Genomic DNA, 23,261 nt, shown 5'->3' on the forward strand with positions numbered 1-23,261 from the left:
TTCCTTCTCCTGGGGTTTCCAGGATAACATCCTTACACTTCTCATGTTTTAGAGACCTGCACAGTGAAAGCAGCTTTTTCCATTAAAATGTTATTGATGGTATCAAAAAGAGCAAACCAAAAGTTTACATGTTTTAGATAATTTCGTTCCCATATAGGAAACAAGTATTAGGTAAGTACAACCATTACACTTAAAGAAAAAAAAGTGCAAATCAGCAGAGTTAAGAAATGAGGTTCACAGTTCAAGTATATTACAAAGGTGACATCTACCAGTGCCTGGGCAAACATTGTCCATTGTTCCATCAGAAAGCCTAAAATGCAGTAGAACAGCCACAGGTGATGCCTAGGGGAAGATATATCAGGACAGAGAATAAGAATTATCTGCTGTCATAAGGCACAATTAAGAACGTTTTCCAGGCAGTTAGAACAGGCATTTCCTATGTAGCTTTGTGAGCAGAGTGTCTGGGAGGTGGATACTAAAGCTAGGCTGTGTGTGTCACAGGAGCAGCAGGTGACAGGAGAAGGGGGCAGCTGATCTTCCCTTCTCAGGGGCAGCAGCTTTTCACACTTGGCTTCCCAAAGCAGCGTCTGCAGGGGCGACGGACGTGATTTCACATCTGGGTTTGTTCTGCACTGTTGGTTTCTTCCACCTGAAGCTGCAGCCAGCTCCAGTCTAGAGCCTGGAGAATAAACAGAACTGCAAAGGTCAACACCAGCTTACAGCTGAGCTTTCTTTAGAGTAAAGGAGAAGCGAGTTAAAAGAATTAAAAAAAATTACTGTGAACAAGTTGGGCAGTAGAGTTTCAAGATAAGGGTTTCCTTTACAGCAGTCACATGGCTTAAGTTATTTATTTCTCTAATATTTTGCTCTCATTTTAATATTCTGCATCCTGCCCCCCCTGTATTGCCACCAGATTTAAGAGTGCAGTTTTGCAGTATTTTGATACAACAGCCAAGCAACTCCCCCCTCCTTTATTGTTCACCCCACCAGTCCCCAGTGCAGGGCTCTCCTTCTCAGCAGCCACAGAGTGTCAGGCAGCAGCTCCTGGGGGAGCAGGTGCTTCCTGTCTGCACAGCTCCTGTTCTCTTTGTCCAAGAGTAAATCCCAGATTTCCATTAGCTTGCCCAGTCTGTTTCTAGAAGAATGAATACATTACCATGAAGCTCTGCTCCTGATCCTTCATTGTGTCATACATCACATTTTCTAGCTGGCTGCAAAGTTTCTGTGATTCCAGCAGTAGCTCCTCACTGAAAGGGACAATTATTACACTATTATTTTCTATGGCAGTTTAAAGAGATACTGCTTCTACCTCTGAAATATTTCTGGCAGGTATGCTGCAGACACTGAAGGCAGTCAGGTCATAATTCATAATTCATACTCCAGACTTGCCTCACCTTTTTCTTACAGAGTCTGATAAATGGTAGGTTTCAGAAGGGACCTGCAGCAGCAGCTGACCAGGGCCACCAAGACGAGATGTGTTCATGCTCTCTGGGCTGCCAGTGACAGGACCACGGACTTTACTCTGGAGAAAACACAGAATATTCAGGTTGCAACTATTTCCACTAGTTATCAGCAGACAGGAGTATGAGACAACCTGGAACTTGGCTCTAACACTAATTCAGAATAACAAAGGCAAGAACCATAGGACTTACTCCATTTACTATTATTTCAGTAACCTGTGCTACAAACCATATTTTTAAATTAAAGTGGAGTTTTTATTTTACTTACACAAGCAATTTTCAGCAAGTTCCACAATTCTTTTTGCCGTTTCTCCTGAAGCCTGACAACGGTTTCCTCATCTTCACGCATCAGATCCATCACCTTCTCCACTCTGGGGAACAATTCCAGTGCCTTCTGCTTGCAAACTACAGTTTTACTATTAAAAAAGTAAAAATGGATCAGGTCACACACGGGCCACTGCAGCAGGGAAACATTTCTGAAGTTACTTATTCCCTGTGTGCACTGGGTTTTAAACATTCTCCTGCTGAAGGAGAGAATGCTTTCTCTCAGCCCTCAGTAAGATCTGCAAAGCTCACCTGAGCTGAGCATAGATGACTCGGACTTTCTTCTCGAAGGTCTGGATTGCCTGGAGCAGCAGCCGCACGATTTCCTGGCTGTCACTGCTCGTCCTCTGATCTGGAGCGAGACCCAGAGTGTCACACAGAAAGAAAGCCTTACAGGATAGAGGGAGAGGATTCTTTGTGGCTTGTTTCCACTGCTGCCTCAACCCTGAAGCACCCCAAGTTCAGGGCATGCAAGTTTGAGTGGGATGCACTGCACTGGATTTTAGCCACCTTTTCAAAGGTTTAAGAACTGGAAAGCAGAGCTGGGCCTGGACAGCTGCTCAAGGAACAGCCACGTCTCTCACCCCACACAGAAGGAGCAGCAGATGCTTGTGGCAACAGCCTGCTCTGAGCAGAGCTCCAGAGGAGGCTCAGGGAGAGCTCAGAAGGTGCCAAGAAAGCAAGGCTGGCCTAGTGTAAAACTGACTCCATGGCTCCCCTCTCCAAAAGAAGGTAAGTCCAGCAGAGTCCATGTGCAGCTAATGTGTGGGCAGGCCTAGAATGCACAGAAAGTTTCCTCAGGGGTCATTGCTGCATCTCCAAAGTCACCATCCCCACAAAGCAAGCTGACCTTGAGCTCAAATGTCTTTTACCTCTTGGCTTCTCTCTCAGTCTCCGGTACAGCTCTCGGGCTTGTTCTTCTCTAGAAGGAAAAGGCAGAGAAAACAAATGACTTCTCAAGAACCAAAATAAGGAACAAATAGTTTGAGAAGCTGAATCTTTTCTATGCCAGTCTGCCATTTCAGACTGATGGCAGATGAGTCAAAAACTGCCTTCAGTGTTGAAGTCCTCCCAGTACCCCATAATTTGGGCAGAGGAAAGAGCCCTTCCATTGTCCTGTGCTGGGTCAGCTTAGCTAGAAATAGTCCTGCATCTGAAGTTCAAGGTAGTTCAACTCACAGATCCTCCAGTGTTCCTCCTTGTTTACGACCTAGTGGGCTTCTCTGCAGGTCCACAATGTCTGTCTGCAGGGCCATCATCCTCTTCACCAGCTGATCCACATCATCCTCCTGAAAGCAGGGCAGAGCATCAGCAACAAACAGTGTCATACTCAGAGACACGACCACTCACAGTGGCTCTTCCCTTCTTGTTCACATTTCCAAACACATCAGCAGGATGCAAACAGCAGCCTTGGCCAAAGACAAGGGAGAACAGAACTCACTTCAATTCAAAGAAATTAGGTTTTTGCTCTTGGATAAGACAACTTCCAAGAATTTTTTGGTGAAAAATTCAGCCTGTGACAAAGAGCAATTAAGGGTCAGACTTTGTAGTAGATGTGCTGCTGGTTCCCAGGCCATCTTTCTCCCTTTTCCTTGGCTACTCTCATCCTATCCATTACCACTTTTCCCCTTTTCCTTCAGCACATAACCACATCAACTCCTGGCACCCCAAATCCTGCTTTTCACTTGAACCCATTCACAAGCAGAAACTGCTGCTTGTTCAGACAGACATTCTGCCCCCTGCCTCCTCCAACAGAGTGAGCTTCATGAAATACTAGTAATGGACAAAAATGGTGCCACCCAAACCAAGGCAATGTGAAATCTGGAATCAGTCCAGACACGAGAAGTTTCTGTTTAAGGGGGAACAATGAGGAGAAAAAGGGGGAAAAAAAAGATAATAAAAACAAGCCTCTTTTTCTTTAGGATAAGCAGTTATTTAGAAACGTACCCGCCCACAAAGTTCCACAGCTTGTTCCATCTCTTTCCAGGCAAACAGCAGCTTCTCAGAAGCTACAGGAATGACAGAAGAGACATTGGATTTCTCAGGTTCACAGAGGAAGAGGTAGGTACTTTGTGGGAAGAAAAGGCACGTTTTCCAGATGCTATACTCACTAATTCCAAATTCAATCTGCTCTTTATACTTTTCCAGATCGATCTGGATGCTTGTTTTAAAGAAGTCCAGCTTTGCTTTCAGCTGCTGGGAAAGGGAGGCCATAGAATTCTTCATCTTGGAGAGGGTGCTGTTGTAACGCAGCAGATTCATCCTGCAGGGACAGGAAGGTGCTGTCAGCCTCCCAGACTGGGAATGCACTTCCAGCACAGCACAGCTTCACTGAGGACTGGGGACAAAGGCAGCTGGGCCAGAGGGCCAACTCCCAGCTTTTCAGGAATAGTTTACAGCTCCACTCAGGGGCTTCCCATTCCAGCAGGGCCCCATTCCCACCCCTTCCCTCTCCCCAGGGCACAGAGGAGTGCCCCAGAGCACAGAGGAGTGTCCCAGAGCACAGAGAGGTGCCCGGAGCACAGACAGAAGTGCCCAGAGCACAGAGAGGTGCCCCAGAGCACAGAGAAGTGTCCCAGAGCACAGAGAAGTGCCCCAGAGCACAGAGAAGTGTCCCAGAGCACAGAGAGGTGCCCCAGAGCACAGAGAGGTGCCCCAGAGCACAGAGAAGTGCCCAGAGCAGCTGCCCCGTACATGGCCGCGCGCTGCCCCTGCTGCAGCCGGTTGCAGTCCTCCTTCAGCACCCGGATCGTGTGCCAGATCTGACCCCACACCTTGCGCAGCTGGAAGAAGTGCAGGTTCTTCTTGGGATCCTGAACTGCAGACAGAGGGGGGGAGGGAGGGAAAGACAAACGTCCATGTCAACGTGCAGCCCAAGAGTGGTGTTACCACATGACACAGCAGCCTCAAACACTGTTACCTCCTGCCAAGCCCAGAGCTGGCCAAGCCCTACTCAGTTCCCCCCGTACCAAAATCAAACACTCCCTTTTCTCAGCTACTCTGACAAACTGAATGAATGCTATGCCAGTCCACTTTACTGCTGCTTCAGTCCCCAGCATGCAAAGCTCTGTCTGCTGTGTGCACGTGGCACAGAGCACAGGACACAGGCCCCCTCCCACGTTCACGTCAGAGAAAGTCCTTACGGATGCAGTCGACACTTTCTGGGTGAGGACGCAGGGCCACCTGAGCCTCGTAGGAAACTTTCTTGTTGTCAAAGAGGAACAGGAGGTCTGTGTCTGCAGCTGCAGCATCATTCACCTGCAGAAGAAAAAAGACCCGACTGAGTTCCCTCAGAAAGCCAAGCCTCGTTAACCCCGTAACCAGAACACTCCTCCTCGGCCACACTGAGAACACCAGAGGCAAGGGCTGTGTGGTTACTGTGACAAAGGCCTGCACAACAGCAGGGAGTGCTGTGATCCCAAAGGGAGAGCAGTGCCTGCTGATTCACTCAACAACAAGAAAAGGAGTACCCAGACTCACCTTGCTATCAGCTATATGTTTAGTGACCAACTTCTGAGAAAACAATTCAAGTCCTGCTTCCTGCAGTAGCTCCTGGTCCTGTTCTGGGATTCCTGTGTCTGCCTGGATCCTGGCCTTCACACTCTCCAGAGTCTCCTCCTCTGTCACAGGGTAGGTGTGCACAGTTCCCGTAACCATGTTCAAAACATGAAGCAACTACAAGAGCAGCATGACATGAGAAAGGCTGAAGAAACACTGGTCATGTTTGAGCAGAGATGGCAGGACTGAGAAATTGGTCACCAATAAACTGTTCAAAGCACTTGGTGGGCTCAGGAAGTCACTCTGCAGCTACTTCATAATATTATGCCAAAGAATCCTCTACCAGAACATGGAACTAAGCACACACAGAAGCTATTTGCTACTCCCAACAAGCTCAAGGAGTATTTGTCCTCAGAGAAGCAAGAGGAAAGTCCCTTCACTGTCAGGAGACAGCTCCATGAGCTTCTGTGCAACTCCTTCTCCTAGGCCTCTGACTCAAGCACCTTCTCTCATGGGCTACAGGCAACTGCTCACTGGAAAACTTTTCAGGATAATACAGAGCCATTGCTCACCTTCAAGTTCAAAATGTCATCCAGGGCTTTGAAACACCCATAGGGTCCATAAGTAGGATCTGTCCCTCTCTGACGTGGGTGCCACATTAACATGAGTTGCAGCCATTTCTCCAACCTCGCAGACAAAACACTGAACAACCAAGAACAGAAGGGGATCACAAGAAGTAAAAGTGCATTTGCAGTCACCACATGGCCTGTTCTCTGCAGGAGGACTGACAAACAACTGCCCCCACCCCGATCCCCCCAACACTCCCCATCACAAGTGCAGTGTTTAGAAGGCAGAAACCAAGACTCACAACTACACAAGTCTGACAGGTGACACAAGAACTGTCTGTGTCATGCACTCCGTTTATCCACAGATCAACACAGTGTATAATAGAAACCTGGTCCTCATGCAGAAGAATCAGTTTATCCCAGCAGGGCAATTTCCAGTGCACACCTGTTTAGATTGTTTGGGCAGGGTAAGCTGCTGGAAAACTTGACTTCTCCAGATAAGTCTTCTGAAACAACAATATCCAGCTCACTCTTCTGACGCACCTTTGTGTGCCTGAGGAATTCAAGCAAGTACAATGGTGAAACAAGCACCTGCCTCTCCCAGCCTGCATGACAGTAGGCTCTTAAAGCTACTCTTGACAGATATAATACAGATGCCACTTTGCTTTCTGTTACCTGCCCTGCAGGAGTCAGACCTTATTCCCAGAGGGCAAGTATCAGGAATGCTGAACTTGCTCAGGTAGGTCAAACTCCTGTGAAGGGAGCCAGTCTCCATAAGGGCAAGGAACACAGGGATGTTGTCCTAAGAATCAAGGGACTGTAAACAGGACAGACAGTGGGGTCCCCTCCTGCCACCAGCCCCAGCTCACTCACCACTGCACTGGCTGCCAGTTGGGCAGGAACGGTCGGAAGCCTGTAATGCACTCAAAGGCCAGTGTGCCAAAGCTCCAGTAATCCACTGTCACCGTGTACTTCTGCTGCTCCAGCAGCTCTGGAGCCTGAGACAGTCACACACGTGAGACAAAGCCACCCAGCTCTTGGCTCTCTCTGCCCCTTAACAGCTCACTAATGTTCCTACACAAGATCAAAGATGTTATGGAACACGAGCTTCGAGACCCTCCCAGAGTGACCCGTGCAGGTCACTGGCCCTCCTGCTCCTGATTTGTAACAGACAGAGCTGGCAGACACTGAAAACACAGTGTCAGCAAAAAAGGGTCACCTCTGCTCGCTGCAGCACCCCAAATGCACCCCATGCCAGCACAAGACCTCATCCCAGCCCAAAGCTGGATAACAGTTAATTCTACCCCACTGAAAAGCAGGAGCTGCTCTTCCAGCTGAATTCCTTCCTTACCAAGTACTGCAGAGTCCCAACAAAGGATGTGCACAGGCTACCCTGATCCAGTTCCTTAGCATAACCCAGGTCAATGATTTTGTGTATTAACTGAAACACACAACAGAGAACAAGGACACTAGACTGAAGTCCTGTTAAAAGCACATCATACAGCAGAAAGAAAAGGTTCAGCTCTTCAAAGGTATGCAGGAAAGGTGCCAAGGAAGAGAGGGAAGGAGAAATGGGAGATTCCTAAAACTGCAACATATGTAAAGCTGTCAGGGGCTTGGCACACATTTAGCAGTTATGTCTCCAGCTCTTTCTGATCCTTGGTCCATCACTATGATTCTCTGCTTAATAGTTGAAAGTCAGAATGTCAGGTGTTAACAGGTGCCTAACACAATCTCTCATCTCAGCTGCACACAGAACACTGTTCATCTGGCACAGCTGTCACCCTGGGTGGAGGTGGAGTGCTCTGCAGAGGGACCACACGCACCTCCTCTTACACTTACTTGTGTGTGCAGGTAGAGACACCCAGTTTCTGCTTACCCTCTGCTCTCCTTGCTGCAGCACAATGTTCTCTGGTTTCAGGTCTCTGTGGATGATCCTGTTCTCATGAAGGTACCTGAGAGCAGAAGCTGAGACACAGAAAAAGCCACTTCTAAGAGCATAATTAACAGTATGTAGCAGGAGCTTGGTAAGGATTCAGTTCTACTGACTATAAGCATGGCTTTTGGGTCAAATCTCATACAATGAAACACGTAAGTGCAAGAGGAAAGTCAGCATCAAACACCTCTGGACACAAGCAGAGTTTTCTCCCTGGGTGTTCCCTCCCACCCTTCTTGTAAACTGTAATAATGCTGGCTAGTTTCAAGTCAGCAGGGACCTCCACAGACTCCCAGAACCTTTGGTAGATGATCATAAAAGGTCAGACTAAGATGCAGTTATTAAGGTCACTGCTGCAGTTATTAAGGTCACAGCACTGGTTCAGACAGTGGAGGTGCTGCAGCCACTTACCAATATCAGACAGCAAGATGAGAATGGCTTCCTCCCGCAAGCCACAGCAATTCTCCAGCTGATTCAGGTACTGCAAGGAAACAACACAGAATGTAGGCTTTCCCTCCTCTACCCTGAGTGAGGCTCACAGTCCCACAAATTCTCAGGGATGCAAGAAGTCTAAGTAACAGCAATCAAATTCTCCAGAGGCACAAAATTCTATGGTCTGTGACCTCTGGTAGCAGCAATTACAGCTTCAGGCCTTGGCCTAATGGCATGGGAGGATAACAGAGTGGGTGAGAGAAGTCAGGGTCATCCCATTCTCATCCTTCTACTTGCTCCACCTTTCTCAGCCATTTCCCCTAGTGTGGGAGTATCAGGTCAAACCTCAGGTCTAAGCTCTGGCTGTTATCTACAGGCAGATTACAGCAAGGGTTAGAAAAACTTTAGGATTAGAATTACCCTGTGTTATTTTTCCCTTTGACAGACAGGAGTTAATCACTTTGAGGAATCTGTTGATGCCATGACTACGAAGCATCAGGATGTGAAAACAAAGATTTTATGGGAAAACTTGAACAGAACACCTGGGATGAGATGAGCAGCTGATCCAGCCCTCGGTCACCTTCCCAGGGCCTCACCTTGCGGAGGTCTCCACCCTGGCAATACTCCATGGCCAGCAAGGGTAAGTCATTTGGGGCAAGCTTCTGCATCCCTTCGGGGACATCACGGGCAGCCACCACATTGGGATGGTTGAGCCTGAGGAATGAAAACAAGGCGAGCACACGTGATGTGCTGTAACTCCTACACAGTTTCACATGCTCATGGTCATCACTCCAAGTCCTACGTGGTCACCAACCCTTTCAGAAACTGAACCGGTGAGTTCTAAAGGTCTGCAATTCACCCATCCTTCACGGTCCTAGGCTCACCCTGACTCACTGCATTTCATGCGCAGACAGTGCGTTCCCGCACGGCAGATCTGCCCGGGAGGTACCGAGGGAGCCGCAGGCCGGGTGGGTGAGCGGAGGAGCGGGCACCGCCCGGAAGGGATCCCCGGGGCCTCTCCCGGCACCTCCCTCGGCACCCGCCAGACCCGCCCCCGGGCACGGCGGGACCCCCTCACCTCTTCATGATCTGTATCTCCAGCGCCCAGCGGTCGCGGTTGCGCGGGCTCAGCTCCTGCCGGCACTGCTTGATGGCCACCTGCTCGCCGGTCTCCTGCGGGCACAGCGCGGGCCGGCTGAGCGAGGGGCCCCGCGCCGGGGCGTGCCCCGCGGGCCCGACCCGCCGCCTACCTTGTTGTGCCAGCGGACGACGTTGCCGAAGCCGCCGGTGCCGAGGCGCTCCCGCATCTCCCAGGGCCCGCAGGTCGGAGCCTGCAGCGCGGGCGGGCGGCTCATGGCGGGCCCGGCTCCTGCGCGCGCCGCGCTTCCGGCTCCGGCCGAGCGCGCGCCCGCCCGCCCGCGCGGGGCCGCGCATCGTGAGGGGAGCGGGGCCGGGGCAGCGGGGCTGAGGGCAGCGGGGCTGAGGGCAGCGGGAATCGTGAGGGGAGCGGGGCCGGGGCAGCGGGGCTGAGGGCAGCGGGGCTGAGGGCAGCGGGGCTGAGGGCAGCGGGCATCGTGAGGGCAGCGGGCATCGTGAGGGGAAAACATCGCCAGGACCCGCCGGGCTGGGGCGCGCCGTGCGCCCGCGCTGCCCCCCGCGCCCCCCGGGCCGCTCCGGGCGTTCCGGCCGGGCCGGTGCCGCTCCCTCCGGCCGTGAGGGGCTCCAGCCGCCAGCGAGGGAAGGTGAGACCTGCCGGGCACTGCGGGGCCCCTCGGGGTAAGGCGGCCCGCGGGGGTGTCGCAGGGTCACACTTGGTCACCGACACTGAACGGTGTCGTTGCCGAAAGCGCCCCGAGACACGGTCAGATTAAAGCCGGCAGATGGTGCTTCAGAGAGCAGACGCTGCTGTCGCCGCCTTTCCCAAAGTGGGTTAAGCAGTACAAATGGCACAGCGCTCTGGAGACAAGTTATAGTTGTCCTAAAGATGTGAAAAGTCAGGAGATAATTTCTGAGCTCTTCCCCCCACGGCCATTAGTTTGTTAGCATCTTTAATCTAGAAGGCCAGTAGCAAATGGGTGCTGTTTTTAGAAAGGAAATAAATTAGCCCCCGCTCACTCAGCAGTGTTCGATCATCTTTTTCTCAGCAGCTGGGAGTCCCTTCTGGAAACAGTCAAACGCAGCTCCCCTTGACTCAGATTTGTGGTAGTAATGTTACCACCAGCACCGTGACTCTTGGAGAAATACATGTGATAATCTTGGCATAGATTTCCGTACAGAGAAAATCTAAACATACAGAGTAGCCAGTGTTCCATCTTTATCATTATGCAAAATAACCACTGCCATGCTTCCCAAATAAGGACTCCAGGCAGCTAGTTCCTGAAGACAGAGGTCCCTCATAAGAGCACCAGTTCTTATGTCTGTGCTCACACCAAATGCTATAGGAACCTGATTGCTGTCAAATCAGTTATGAGTAGTTAGGACACATCCATTACTCTGACAGTTGCATCACCGACTGTTTTCATAACCCAGCCCTAAGATCAGCTCTTAAACCGATAACTCAGATTTGTCTGCCACACTTTGATAACCGAGTGTGGCCACACCCTGCTGAGCAGATCTTCATTTTCTAGGATGGGCAGTAGCAGTGAACATTTAACCCTCTGGTCCCCAACATGCTGTTGTTTCTGTCTTAAGTTCCTTAGACATTTTGTTCCTTTAACTCACGAGCTCCCCTGACTGTTTCTTCTCCCATGGCACTGTTCAGGGCGTGCTTTGCTCCACATGCAGGTCAGGACCTCTCTGCCAGACATCTCTGCTCGGAGTACAGCAGCTTCCCTGGCGTCCTGCACAGGCTCCCTCCCGACCCTCAGCCACCAGCCCGGACCATCCCAGATGCTCGGGAAGGGGTGGGATGTGGACAGCACGGCCCGGGGAGTCTCCACCCCCTCCAGTGGAGCTGTAAGTAGGGCAGGAGCTGTTCAGAGAAATCAGAGCAGAGACACAGAAAACACAAAACCAGCCTGGTCTGGAAAGGAAATAATCAGAATACAGAAGAGAAAAAGCAAAAAGGTAGGTACTACTTTGTACCTGTTTTAAAAACTGCATTTCCTGTTTTCAACATCAGTGGCAAAGTCATTAACTACTCTTAAATATTATTATATAATAAATCCCACTGCATCACCGTGATTGTTACCTAACTGAGCTATTGGCTTTCAGCTTTTGAAGGGATGCATAATGTGGGTAAAGCTGCTAACTTTCAGTTGTTTCAAGAATGCTGAAGCTTTCTTGAAAGGACCAACAGCCTCAGGCTCTGACCCATTAAGCAAGGAGGAGTGTCCTGCACAAAGAACATTAGCAAAAGAACTTAAACCAAAGGAAGAGTTATGGACAAATATCTTGATGGTAAGGGGACCCAGAGAACTAGCTGAAAAAGAAGAATTTATCTAATCTCCCTGGGAGGAGATCAGACTGTTCCTCTCACCCCAGGTTCCAAACCAGGATAATGGAGGGACAAAGAGGAGGAGGAGGGTGGGTCATCTTCAGTTCACCCTAATCATGCTTCTCTTTAAATGTGGCCAAAACCACAGGAATACTGAGAATGATTCCCAAAACAAAGCCTGATTTTGAAATATCCATTTCCTCCAATGCTTTCAAAGACTACAGCATCTTACTTTTTTTTCCTTTTTTTTTTTTAACTCTTTCCCCCCAAACCAGAGGTCTGTCTGTTATATTTTTAAGGAGAAATAGTAAGAGTCTGCTATGCATCTGCTCAGCTCAGAAAAGGGATGCAAAAGCACTTTCTCCAGAAGGCAGGAAAAGGCAGCAAGGAGCTGCAGTCTGTTGCTTGAACTAAATCAAGGTAGCTGTTGATCAACAGGAAAGCTCTTAGCCTTATAGATGCAGAATCAATGCATTTTGGGATGGACATGCTGTGTTAGTGGGAGGGAGGAGAGCCACTTTTAATTTCTGTACCTGTAGATGTGGCAGTTAGGGACATGGTTTAATGGTGGATTTGGCAGTGTTGGTTTTATGGTTGGACTCGATGATCTTTAAGGTCTTTTCCAACCTAAGTGATTCTGTGATTAATGACTTTTTGTTCGACCTTGAGAAGTTACATCTCCTTTTTAGGTATTATTCCACATTGGTAAGATAATGCTCACACTCTTGCTGCTCAGAAGGGCTGTTATTAATAATAAATTAATAGATAGGATTGTAAGTATTTCTGCTGCTGATTCTTCAGCAAAGAGAGACAAATTTAGGGTACTGTATATCTTTTGTGTCCTAATGTACTCGAAAGTGTCAAATCAAATCAAAATGTTGGAACAGCACATCAGTCTTTGACTTGTTGCTGTGGTATTTTCGATCAGAGAGGAAGCACAGGCTGAGGTCAGAAGGCACACACTGTTTGGGGAGTCCTGCCAGAAAGCACACTGCAGGTTTCTGCTTGGAGTCCTGTCAAAGTGGTGTTTTTCAAACAGCCATATGGTTTCAGTTTGATGGGCCTTAGCATCCAGAACATTCCAAAGGACTGGTCTAAGCTGTACCTTTCCCAAAACTAAAAATAAACATCTGGCAACATCTGCTATCAGTTTTCCAAGCACAGTGGGACAGCAGCCATCAGTGGATGGACAGGCATCCCACATGGAGAGGGGGAGAGGAGCAGGAAACGTGGCAGCACTGTGAGCTGAGACAGCCTGGACAGGGACAGCAGAAAGAAGGGTGGCATCTGATGCAAACTAACTTTGGGCAGACTCTGGACTGCGTTGTACTGCAGTATAAGCACGTGCTGTGCAAGACCAGAACCCACTGGTACAGCCAAGTGTATGAGATAAACTTGACTGTAACCATAACCTTGAGTAAACATTAAACACGCAGATGCCTTTGAAATAGAGACTTTAAAAGATGTTTCCTACTACTCCTGAAAACTATCTATAGTTTCCTGCTGGTTTCAGACAGCCAGGACCTCCTCCAGGTATCAGGCCAGCATTGCCACTCTCTTCTCCACAGAAACAATCAAATTAACCCCCCCACAAAACAAACAAACAAACAAAATAAAAATCCCCAAACAACAAAAGACCCACAACAACACCAGAACACTCCAAGATTCAAATTTCACTGGTGTTGCCTTGTTTTGGGGGCTAACAAAAATCCCTGAGAGATGCTCTGAATTACAAGAATTTCGTCCCCAAGATGTGACCTAAAGACAAGTCATGGAGTAATTAAAGTTCTTGGAAGATGTTCTTGTGAATCTTTTCCTTTGTTCAGAGTGACTTTTTACTGCCTAATGATGAGAAATCACAGCCTAAACTGTCCTGCTGTACTCCTGATCTGCTTCAGAAACTGGACTGTTTGTTCCTTTTGCTTTTTCTTTGAACAAATCTTAAACAAACAAACAAACACAATGACAAAACCACCAAAAACCCACAAACACACTTTATTAGCCATGAATCACAATTTCTGACTCATCTGTCATACTCCAATTTCACCAGCTGTTATCCAGCTGCCTTCTCTGGCTTTGCATAAACAGTCTGAGCTCCTAATTTCTGGAAGTAGTAGTTTTCTCAAATAATTGGGTCAGCTTTCTACATATAATGTAGATGATAAAAAGGTGATAGTGTGGGAGACAGTGCCTGAATACTGTTTCAAATATTTGGAACTGCAGGGCAATCTTAGAGATTGGGAATTAAATTGTACCTTCTTGCCTGCTGCTCTACCTCACTCCCACCTCTTGGTTTGTGTAGGATTTTTGTGCCTCTGGAAGACCAGGACAGCTAGACCAGACAGCTGAGAAGTGAAGGGTTGAAAGTGTGTACAAAGAATTTTCATAATGGAAAACCTTTATTTAAGGTTATGACCTTGAACTCCATTCACTCTGTAAAACCCCTTTGTTCAACATCTTATTTTTTGTCTCTGTAGATAACTTGAGATTTGGAGCTGATGTAGAAAACACTCAGAATGGAAGGCAAACTCCCATGTCTCCTCCTGCTGGTGGGAGCAGTCGTGACTACCCAGTGCCAGGTGAGATTTCTGTGCCTCTGGAACGGCTTCCCTGGTTCCCATGACCTCAAGGAGAAGACTGACTCTCTGTAGACACTTGTTCTCAGTTATTTTAAGAGAGCAGTTACTCACAGAATTAACCTTCTTTGCTGGCAGGGCTTGCTCACACGTTTCAGACGGGGAGCCAGACCCAGAGGTAAGCCAGGAAACTACAACCCTGTGACCTGGAGTGTGAGGAGCACGGGAGGTGGAAGGAAATGATGCTGCAGGAGTGGAGCCTGAAAGCTGTTTGTCGGGGTTATCTGAATGAGAGATTCAGGAGGCAAAATACCAGACCATTAGTGCCATCCACAGCTCAGGGAGGTTTTCCTCTCCTGCTGCTCTTCTTCAAAGAAAACAAGGCTGGTCAGTAGTGGAATAGTAACTCCAGCAACACAGCAGTGAGAGAGAGGGATGGGACAGGGTGCTCTGAGAAGGGGAAGGGCAGCCTGTTAGACGGGTGCTCCCTTCACAGATACTTTGCTCCTGGGAGTGGAAGGGAGCCTTGCTCAGCCAGGTCTTTTCCCCAGATCTCTAAAAGGATTTCCTTTCTCTGATTGCAGCCATTTGCAAAGACAGTTCCTCTGGAGAAGTGTTCCAGCATGGATGGACCTGGCTGAGGCTGGCAGGGAGCAGGATAGAATACTGTAGGTGTGACAGCGGGCAGAGGCGCTGCCACACGGTGCCCGTCAGAGGTGAGTGTGACAAAGGAGAAGAGGAAGGAAATGGTGAGGGATGAGAGATTGTCTGTCTAACCACCTGAAAGAAAACTCCACAGTCAGGGCTGGAGTTATTGCACAGGAAATTTGGCTTGAAATAGGATAGAAATGAAAATACCAATATCTGCTGACTCAGGCAGGACTGAGTGGGAGTGGGCAAGGGGCTGGGGGAGTCTTCTGACAGCAAATGTGGAGAGAATGGAACAAAGGAAGAATGTCAGCACTACACAGAAAGGCTGTAAGCACGTGGCAGTACCAGGTAGGTAGGGAAAAACAGAACAGGCTAAAGGAGACTGACAGGAAAGGAAAGATGTGTATACATTGCCAGCTTCTTGCTTCTGTGAAACCTAACAGTATTTCCTGGCTTTTGCTTATTCCACAGCCTGCACTAGAAATAAATGCTACAATGGGGGCCAATGTTCACAGGCATATTATTCCCCACAGCTCTTCATCTGCCAGTGCCACCAGGGTTTCTCAGGGAAGCAGTGTGAAATAGGTGAGTACAGCACATCAGTTCTGTGAACAGGGATTGGGTTGAGCTGTGCAGTACAGAAGGAGGAGGTACCCAGAAGCTCCTTCTGTATTCTAGGCTCTCTATTAAGTTGCCATTTTTATTCTAAAACTAATACTACAAAGAACTTTTAAGGACACCTGGGCTGTTCTCAGCATCTCTTAATAAAACTCTAAATTTTGTAGCTGAAGACACCTTTGTTTACACTTACAGTCTGCCTGACAAGGCATTTTCACTGACCCACTAGACAAGACATCTGAGAGCCAAGTTTAAACAGAACAGAGACTGGGGAAGCAGGGTTGGGATGTTGTCCTTCCAGTACCATTTTGTTCCCTTTTGTTCAGATACTGAAGTTAAATGCTACAGAGATGCTGGAGTAACATACAGGGGTACATGGAGTGTGACAGAGAGTGGATCTGAATGTTTAAATTGGAATAGCAAAGACTTGATGGACTGGACATACCATGGCCAAAGAGCAGATGCAGCTGAGCTGGGATTAGGCAATCACAACTACTGCAGGTGAGGGGCTGATGGCACACAGGTGAGAGGAATCAGAGCTTGGAGCAAAGGAGCAGCTCTTTGCTGGAGTCTGATACCCAGCAGGTGCAGATATGGCCCAGCACATGAGCAGCAGTTGCAACTTCTGGAGGTATATCTGAACTTCAGATCTGTCTAGACTGGATGCTTATGACAGGCTAAAAGATGCAGATATCTCTCATCCCACAGTCTTTCCCTTGTCCCTTCTCAGTGCCTAAAACTCCATTTGTAATTCAGTTTCCCACAGTTCCAGATCCCAGTCAAAACTGTAAAAATATTGTGCTTTGTGCACATGGAACTGAACTGCACAAACATGCTGTCCACCCCTGCTAGCCACTGGCCATCTCATCTTCACCTCCATGTGCTCCACAGTTAAAACAGGAATCCAGACACTTGTGGTGGGTCAGTCCCTGTCTTTGCTGCAGAGCAGGATGGAGCTACCAAACGAGATGGCAGACATGGGGCTGCTGACAACAGCTTTGTAATGGTGCATAATATCATAACTCTTTCAGAAACCCAGATGAGGACTCCAAACCTTGGTGCTATATCTATAAAGGGGGAAGGTACACCTGGGAGCACTGCAGTGTGCCCTCCTGTTCAAAAGGTACGTGCAGGGGGACAGGGAGGGGACTTTGGAGTTTCTGTTATTCACTGCATGTGTGAGGGTTCACTGTAGACTCGTGCTGTTTCTGTAGCCTGAAAAGTTGAGACTCTCATGTTAAATTATATGTAAGCTTTTCATGTGTATGACACCAAGAGACTGAGATGTGTCTGGTTAATAGAGAGATGCCTTGACAGAAGTCACACTTAGGAACAACTGATGGGTTCCATCCATGGGTTAATGTGCAGCTTTCTTGTTGCAGTTTCAAGCACCAGCTGCAGATCTGGGAGAGGCACAGATTACCGAGGCAGCCACAGTGTTACCAGTTCTGGAGCTCCCTGTCTGAGGTGGAATTCTGGGATCCTTTTCAACAGGCGATTCACTGCTTGGAGAAGAGACGCTTCCCAGCTGGGCCTCGGGAGTCACAATTTCTGCAGGTATGTCTGGGGTGTAGAAAGCACAGGAAATACACTCCTGCTGGGAATGAAGCTCACTTGCAATAGTAGTTTTGTTCTGCCTGACCTATCTCTGCTTCTCTGACATCAGACCCCATAAATGCAAATTCCATGTGCCCTCAGGGCTCTCTAGAAAAATCAAAAAGAATACACTGGGGTTGCAGTCTGCCACCTTTAGGTCTCCACAACCCCCCTGCAGATCTGATAATACAAAGAGCTCTTCTTTTTCCTGTGCTGCAGGAATCCTGACAATGACAGCAAGCCCTGGTGCCACGTCCTGAAGGGAAGTCAGCTCACGTGGGAGTACTGCAATGTGCCTGCTTGCTGTAAGGATACTAGCACTGCTGATTCTTCTCTGTCTTTGAGGCACTACAGTCCTGCATGCCATCTGTATTAAACTGAAACCTCTTACAGTAAAATAAGAGCTGGAGGGAAAAAAAAAAAAGCTTTTTGGAGTAGAAAGAGATTTGTAGCTCCACTCTCAGCAGTGCCTTTCTCTCTGCCAGAAGGGAAGACTGCAGAAATGGAGGACAGGAAAGGCAGGGTTTCCTTACTGTATTTTTCAAATCCGAATACAAGTTTCCTAGGAAACAGGAGTGAGTCAGATACCAAACAGTTCACAGCAGGCTGCCTCAGCACGCACCGGTGACTAACAGGCTCTTAACCCACTCTCAGAGCCCGAGTGCCGGCACCAACAGCCTGCTGTGGGTCTGTCATCCCCAGCCAGCTGCGGCGTGCGGCAGCGCCGGGCCCGGCAGTTCCGCGTCCGAGGGGGCTCCTCCGCCGACATCGCGGCGCACCCCTGGCAGGCTGCAATCCTCGTCTCCTACCGCCGGCTGCCCGGGGAGCACTTCCTCTGCGGGGGCACCCTCATCAGCTCCTGCTGGGTGCTGTCTGCTGCTCACTGCTTTCAGGAACGGTAAGCTGAGGGTCCAGCACTGTCTGGGGGAAAAAAATAAAACCTGGGAAATGGAAGGGTCCAGTGGGGCCTTGGAGAAAACCCTCTTCATCCCACTAAGCCAGTCTGCACTAAAGATTGTAGTTAATCGTGCTGAGCATTACAGAGAGGCATTTATTGTGCAAACTAGCAGCATGGCACTAAGGTACCACAGCAGAATATCAAATAGCAGAAGAACAAAGTTGTCAATACACATGCAGAGCCATCTGAAACTTGAGAACAGCAAGGGGCTGGCAGAGGAGCTTTGCCACGATGGCTGTAAGCAAATAGCACAAAAATGAAGCCAAATAGGTCACTTGAGGTCAAGCTGCCTGGGTAACAGAGTAGTAATAGTGCTAAAATGAGAAAAGCAGGAGTTCCAACAACACATCTCGAAGGGAAGGGTCCCCTCTAGTTAACACAAGAACAGAGACTCTCTTGTTCTCCAGCTTTAGTACAAATCAGCTGAAGATTGTGCTGGGTAGGACCTCCCGAGCCACCCCCGAGGAAAATGAACAACAGTTCCGAGTGAAGAACTACATTGTCCACCCGAGATTTGACTCAGAAAATTTCAACAATGATATTGGTAAGAACTTTTCTGCCCTTGTGGCTGGAAAGCTCACGGTTGGCTCAAGTTTAATAATGGTTAATGAAGTGGGGATTGTTTTCTCCCTCCTCAGCTCTGCTGCAGCTGAGCTCAGATGCAGGAACCTGTGCTGTTGAGACAGACACCGTGCGAGCTGCCTGCCTCCCCACGCCAGGGCTGCAGCTGCCTGACTGGACCGAGTGTGAGATCTCTGGCTATGGCAAAGATGAGGAATGTAAGTAGAAGATAATGTCTACATGCAAGTAGAAAATAGTCTGTCCAAAGCTTGAGTCCCCTGCCATCAAAGAATTCAAGCCTTTAGCCTTACTGAATTCATATATTGGCTTATATGAACACCACAAAATGTATGTATAAGTAGGAGTCACTCAAAAGGAAGTTTTGCTGTCAGTTATTTCATTCATCTGAGTTCTGTCAGCTGTATGGGCCAGTAGAGTCTTCCTTGATACTCTCCACAGTACAAAACCAAAAACCTGGCACAATGGATAGGGAAGGAAAGACAGCAGATTTGCAGTCACAGCTGCCACATTTCTGCTGTACTCAGTACATTTAGATGTTGTAGTTTGGACAGAAATCCCTTCCTGTCAAGATTTGGTGTACCATACAGTTACAGATTTTTAAAGTGCTTTTAAAGCTTGTCCTCAGCATTGTTTACAGGGAGTACAGGATAAACTCTTTGAGAGGGCAGGATGCTGCAACTGTAACTCAAAACTAGACTGAATAACAACAATCTTGCCAACTTTCAATTTTGTGCAATTGCAGCTGCACATAAACCCAATATCCAAACCAACCAACCACCCAAATCTCTTCCATTCCAACCCAAGTGTAAATTCCTATCCAGTTACTCAGTATTGTGTATGACAAGGCATCAGATTTTTGTTAGTGCAAGTCTAATATTAAAAAGTTGGGACCCTGTTTCATACAGTTGAGGCATTTTCATAGGCACTTCCTGTGACTTCATTTCGATTGATGTAACTGTGCAAAGATGACTTACCCACCCAGCAGCCTTTAATTTGGAGCCTAGAAAAACCTCTTTAACTTGCTAAAGCTTGCTGAAGAAACAATATTCTCCCTCAGTCAGGTTTAAGCTGTTCTCACTGGCGAAGTGGAACACCCAAGATACAAAAAAACCCTTTGGCAAGGAAATATTTGTTTAGCCACTGAGCCACTTCTGTTTATGCTCCTCTGAGCTGCAGAAACTGAGCTGCAATGTTTTTAAAACATACCCAGAGGTGTGTAAGTATCCTGTGTCCCTTGCAGTCTCTCCGTTCTACTCGGAGCAGCTGAAGGAGGGTCGGGTGCGGCTGTTCCCGCCCAGCCAGTGCACGGCCCAGCTCCTGGACAACCGCACGGTCACCGACAACATGCTGTGTGCAGGAGACACCAGGAACCTCGATGATGCCTGCAAGGTAAACCCCCTTCTGTTCCTCTCCTCCTCCCCCTGCCCCTTTCTTTTCTCTGCCCCTGGTAGTCTGAGCCAAGCAAACAAAAGGCTTCAGAAAATAGTTTAAAGGAGTTGTGCATCTGCCTGCGTGGCAGCTCCAGTAGACTTTTGTTGAACAGAACAGAACTGCTGGCTCCTCTTTCTTTTTCCTTCCCTTGCCCCTTGTAGATGGGAAGGCAGGGCACAACTTAGCCAATCAAACCAGAGCAACACAGGCTGAAAATCCCAAATACAGGAAATTCCACAAAACTGAACAGGAAAATCCACCCCAGCATTTCCTAATATTTTCTGTTATGTGAGCATGCAAAACACTCAGCAGGAGGTTCTGGAGGAGGAAGAGGTGCCTCTCTACTTAAAAGTAGAGAAAAGAAAAATAAAGGCTGAAAGATGGTGGAGAAGGAGCAGCTATGACATGAGGAAAAAGGAAGGGATGCATTCACTCCACATCCTTTCTGCTTGAACAGGTCTTTAATAATTTTGCTTTACTGTTACACACAGCCTTCCTCTTTTTCTTATTATCAGCATCTCACCTACATTTCATAAATGAGCACCATACAAAGTTAGACACTTCACTGTTACATCTCTTGCATCTCTCCCCATGAGGAGCACTGAGGGATCTGGAACACGAGAGTGATTTCTGTAGAAGTGCTGTTCCTGAGAGCTCCTGATTTGTGAGCACACTGCACAGGGCCTTTCTGCAAACACTGGTGCACCTCTAAAGATAGTGGGAGCGAAAAACCAGCACAAACCCAAACAAACAGAAAAGGAAACTGTTACTAATCTGCTGCTTCTCTGTAGGGCGACTCGGGAGGGCCCCTGGTGTGCCCGGAGGAGGAGCGGCTGGTGGTGGTTGGGATCATCAGCTGGGGCATTGGCTGTGGCCGCAGGGACGTGCCTGGTGTTTACACAAACGTGAGCCGTTACCTGGGCTGGATCCAGGACACCACGAAACCCTGAGAGAGAAACATGAACTCTTTGCAGTCTCGTGGCCATGTCCCTCACAACTTCCCTCTGGTGCCTTGAGGACTTCAAGGGCTTCCTGTTTGTCCACAGGCTCGTGACTTTCAGTGCAACGGGAGGACAAACTGCAGTGTGTGAGAAGGGCACGTTCCCAAATTACCCTCCTGTCCTTATTACAGGTTATCAGAAACTCATCCTCCTTTCCCCCCAACATCCCCAAGCTTTCCACTCGCATCAAATCACATGAGTACAATTTCAAATTAGTTTTGGGCCAAAAGAATAAGCCAAGAGAGAACATCGTGCATCCCTGAGCAGATATGTTGTTTTGGAAATGGGTGTAAACTGAAGGCAAAGAGGACAGATCTAATTTCCTGAAAACTTCATTTCCCTCCTTACTTGGCTGTAAAATTGGAAGACATTCCAGTCAGACTTAAGCTCTGTCCTTATAACATTTGACTTGGGTAATTTAAGCTGGTTTCAGCTTGACTCCAATAGAAAGAACAAAGCTGTAGGTATGAGCTGCTTATTTCCAGATCAATATACTACTTGCTTTTTCAGTTTGGAACTGATTAATTAACCAAGTCTGAGCTTAAACTCTCTGAGCAAATCCAGGGTGGCATGCTTGTTAGGACATTCTGTTCTCCCACTTGCTTTTCCTCCTGGTAAAGGAATAGGTAAAAATATTAACATCAGATGCCTTATCTGCCACAAAATCAGTGCATACTTTTTGACTGTTAAATTTCTGTGCATTATCATCTGATATGAAAGCAAAAGCTCTCTTTTCAGTGCAGTAGGGCAGAACAAAGGACAAGTGTAATGGCAGCAGTTTTAAGTGCCTGCTAGATTTATATCCACAAGTAAAAGGCCAAATCACATGTCACAAGGCTGCCTTTGTCCTTTAGCAGCAGCCAGGGCAGGTACAACCAATCCCCATGAACCAGACCCTCAGTAATCAGCTTTACTGCCCTGACTGCAGCTGCCATGTGACACTGAGTGGCATCTGTGCACACCCAGGAGTGGAGCCTTTGAAAGCTTCTCCTTTGTCCAGTGGCTTTATAAAGAGAAAGCAGGTGTAACTACTGTTTTACAAAAGGAAAACGTTATCCTGAGGGAACAAAAGGAGTTTTAGCTTTGGTACCAATTGCAGCCAGAACACCAGTCTGTTGTACTTGGGAAACTCAAAACATTTTAACTCCAAATGTTTACTGAGAACAGACCAGCACAGCACCCAGTCAAATACAGAACCCTGCTATGGAAGTACAGCGACATGGTGGGGATGGTAAAAGGGGGTTGTAAATGTCTGATCTTCCAGCTACCAGCTTAGGCAATGCCCTCAGAGAGATGATCTCTAATGCCCTCAGAGCAATGGTGGTGTAAGTCCAGTCAGTTCAACAACAGTGGACGGGGAAAAAACCCCCCAAGATGTTTTTTAATGAAGAGTCACAGTTCAGGGTTTTGGTGTAAATTTTCTTTTTATTGTTGATATTTTCATTTTATTAAATATTAATGTTGAGAAAAATACAAATTAAATTTCCATTCATCTCCCCTACACCCATTTCCAAGTGCTCTTGTGCCTCACTATCCTGGCATTCCCAAGCCTGCCAAATACCTGCCTGTAAAGCAGCCAAAACCATTCCACTGGGTAACCCAAGTAAGTGTCCTCAGGAACACTTTTGTTTTGCCATTCAAACAGTCTATTAAATACAATATTTGAACTCAATGTGACCTAACAGCCACCAATAAAATGTTTCCATCTTTACAACATCAACTTTTCCACTTCTTATCCTGCTTTTATCCCTGCTTGTCCTCTTCCAGGACACAGCAGCACCATCTTTAGACAAGGTCTAAGAATAGCCACTGCCATCTGCTTGCTTGCTTCCCTCTGCCTCTGCAGTTGCTATTGTCATATTCAAGGTCTTTCAGAACCCAGGTCAGCATCAGCATTTGTGGTGACTGAGGTGCACAGCTACACCTCATGGTCCCTCCCCAAAAGTCCTTCTATCAACCAGCTCATGTCATTAATGTTGTTCCCCTGTTCCCCCTTCTGCCCTGTTTCACCTTTCATCCCACAGGACCCTGCAGCCATCTCAGACTGAGAAAGGCTCAAGGGCCAGATGCCTTTATGTACATAACAAACCTTGAGTAACATGAATCACTTCAGCAGGGCAGAAAAGATCCTTTAAAAAACAAAGCTACAAAGCCAGAGGACAGGATCAGTACTTAAGCAGGAGGTGATGAGGTATT

General features: G+C 47.9%; 2 protein-coding genes across 8 annotated transcripts; one reads left to right on the forward strand and one right to left on the reverse strand.

Moving 5' to 3' along the window:
* Nucleotides 1-118: 118 nt before the first annotated feature.
* On the reverse strand, nt 119-9,617 carry IKBKB (inhibitor of nuclear factor kappa B kinase subunit beta). Its single transcript, XM_064637922.1, has 21 exons — nt 9,467-9,617; nt 9,295-9,389; nt 8,813-8,930; nt 8,196-8,265; nt 7,728-7,816; nt 7,200-7,289; nt 6,722-6,846; nt 6,294-6,401; nt 5,855-5,984; nt 5,265-5,459; nt 4,928-5,042; nt 4,479-4,602; nt 3,896-4,047; nt 3,732-3,793; nt 2,964-3,073; nt 2,657-2,706; nt 2,037-2,136; nt 1,729-1,876; nt 1,395-1,522; nt 1,157-1,247; nt 119-679 (listed from the first exon to the last, which is right to left on the reverse strand). The coding sequence occupies exons 1-21, from the start codon at nt 9,569-9,571 to the stop codon at nt 611-613; spliced, it is 2,274 nt and encodes a 757-aa protein (XP_064493992.1). The 5' UTR covers nt 9,572-9,617; the 3' UTR covers nt 119-610.
* On the forward strand, nt 9,525-22,785 carry PLAT (plasminogen activator, tissue type). 7 transcript variants are annotated; one of them, XM_064637924.1, is made up of 15 exons: nt 9,525-9,539; nt 10,978-11,282; nt 14,130-14,231; nt 14,367-14,406; nt 14,813-14,944; nt 15,351-15,464; nt 15,824-15,998; nt 16,529-16,620; nt 16,880-17,054; nt 17,313-17,398; nt 17,796-17,991; nt 18,459-18,595; nt 18,690-18,830; nt 19,874-20,022; nt 20,856-22,785. In XM_064637924.1, the coding sequence occupies exons 3-15, from the start codon at nt 14,169-14,171 to the stop codon at nt 21,012-21,014; spliced, it is 1,659 nt and encodes a 552-aa protein (XP_064493994.1). In that variant the 5' UTR covers nt 9,525-9,539; nt 10,978-11,282; nt 14,130-14,168; the 3' UTR covers nt 21,015-22,785. The 7 variants fall into 7 exon arrangements, with proteins under 7 accessions (XP_064493994.1, XP_064493998.1, XP_064493996.1 ...); XM_064637926.1 differs by lacking the exon at nt 9,525-9,539 and adding an exon at nt 11,952-12,072 and having other exon boundaries at nt 9,974-11,282; XM_064637927.1 differs by lacking the exon at nt 9,525-9,539 and adding an exon at nt 13,955-14,018 and having other exon boundaries at nt 9,974-11,282.
* Nucleotides 22,786-23,261: the final 476 nt, after the last annotated feature.

The sequence above is a fragment of the Pseudopipra pipra genome, chromosome 28, assembly GCF_036250125.1.
Source record: "Pseudopipra pipra isolate bDixPip1 chromosome 28, bDixPip1.hap1, whole genome shotgun sequence".
Lineage (NCBI taxonomy): Eukaryota > Metazoa > Chordata > Aves > Passeriformes > Pipridae > Pseudopipra > Pseudopipra pipra.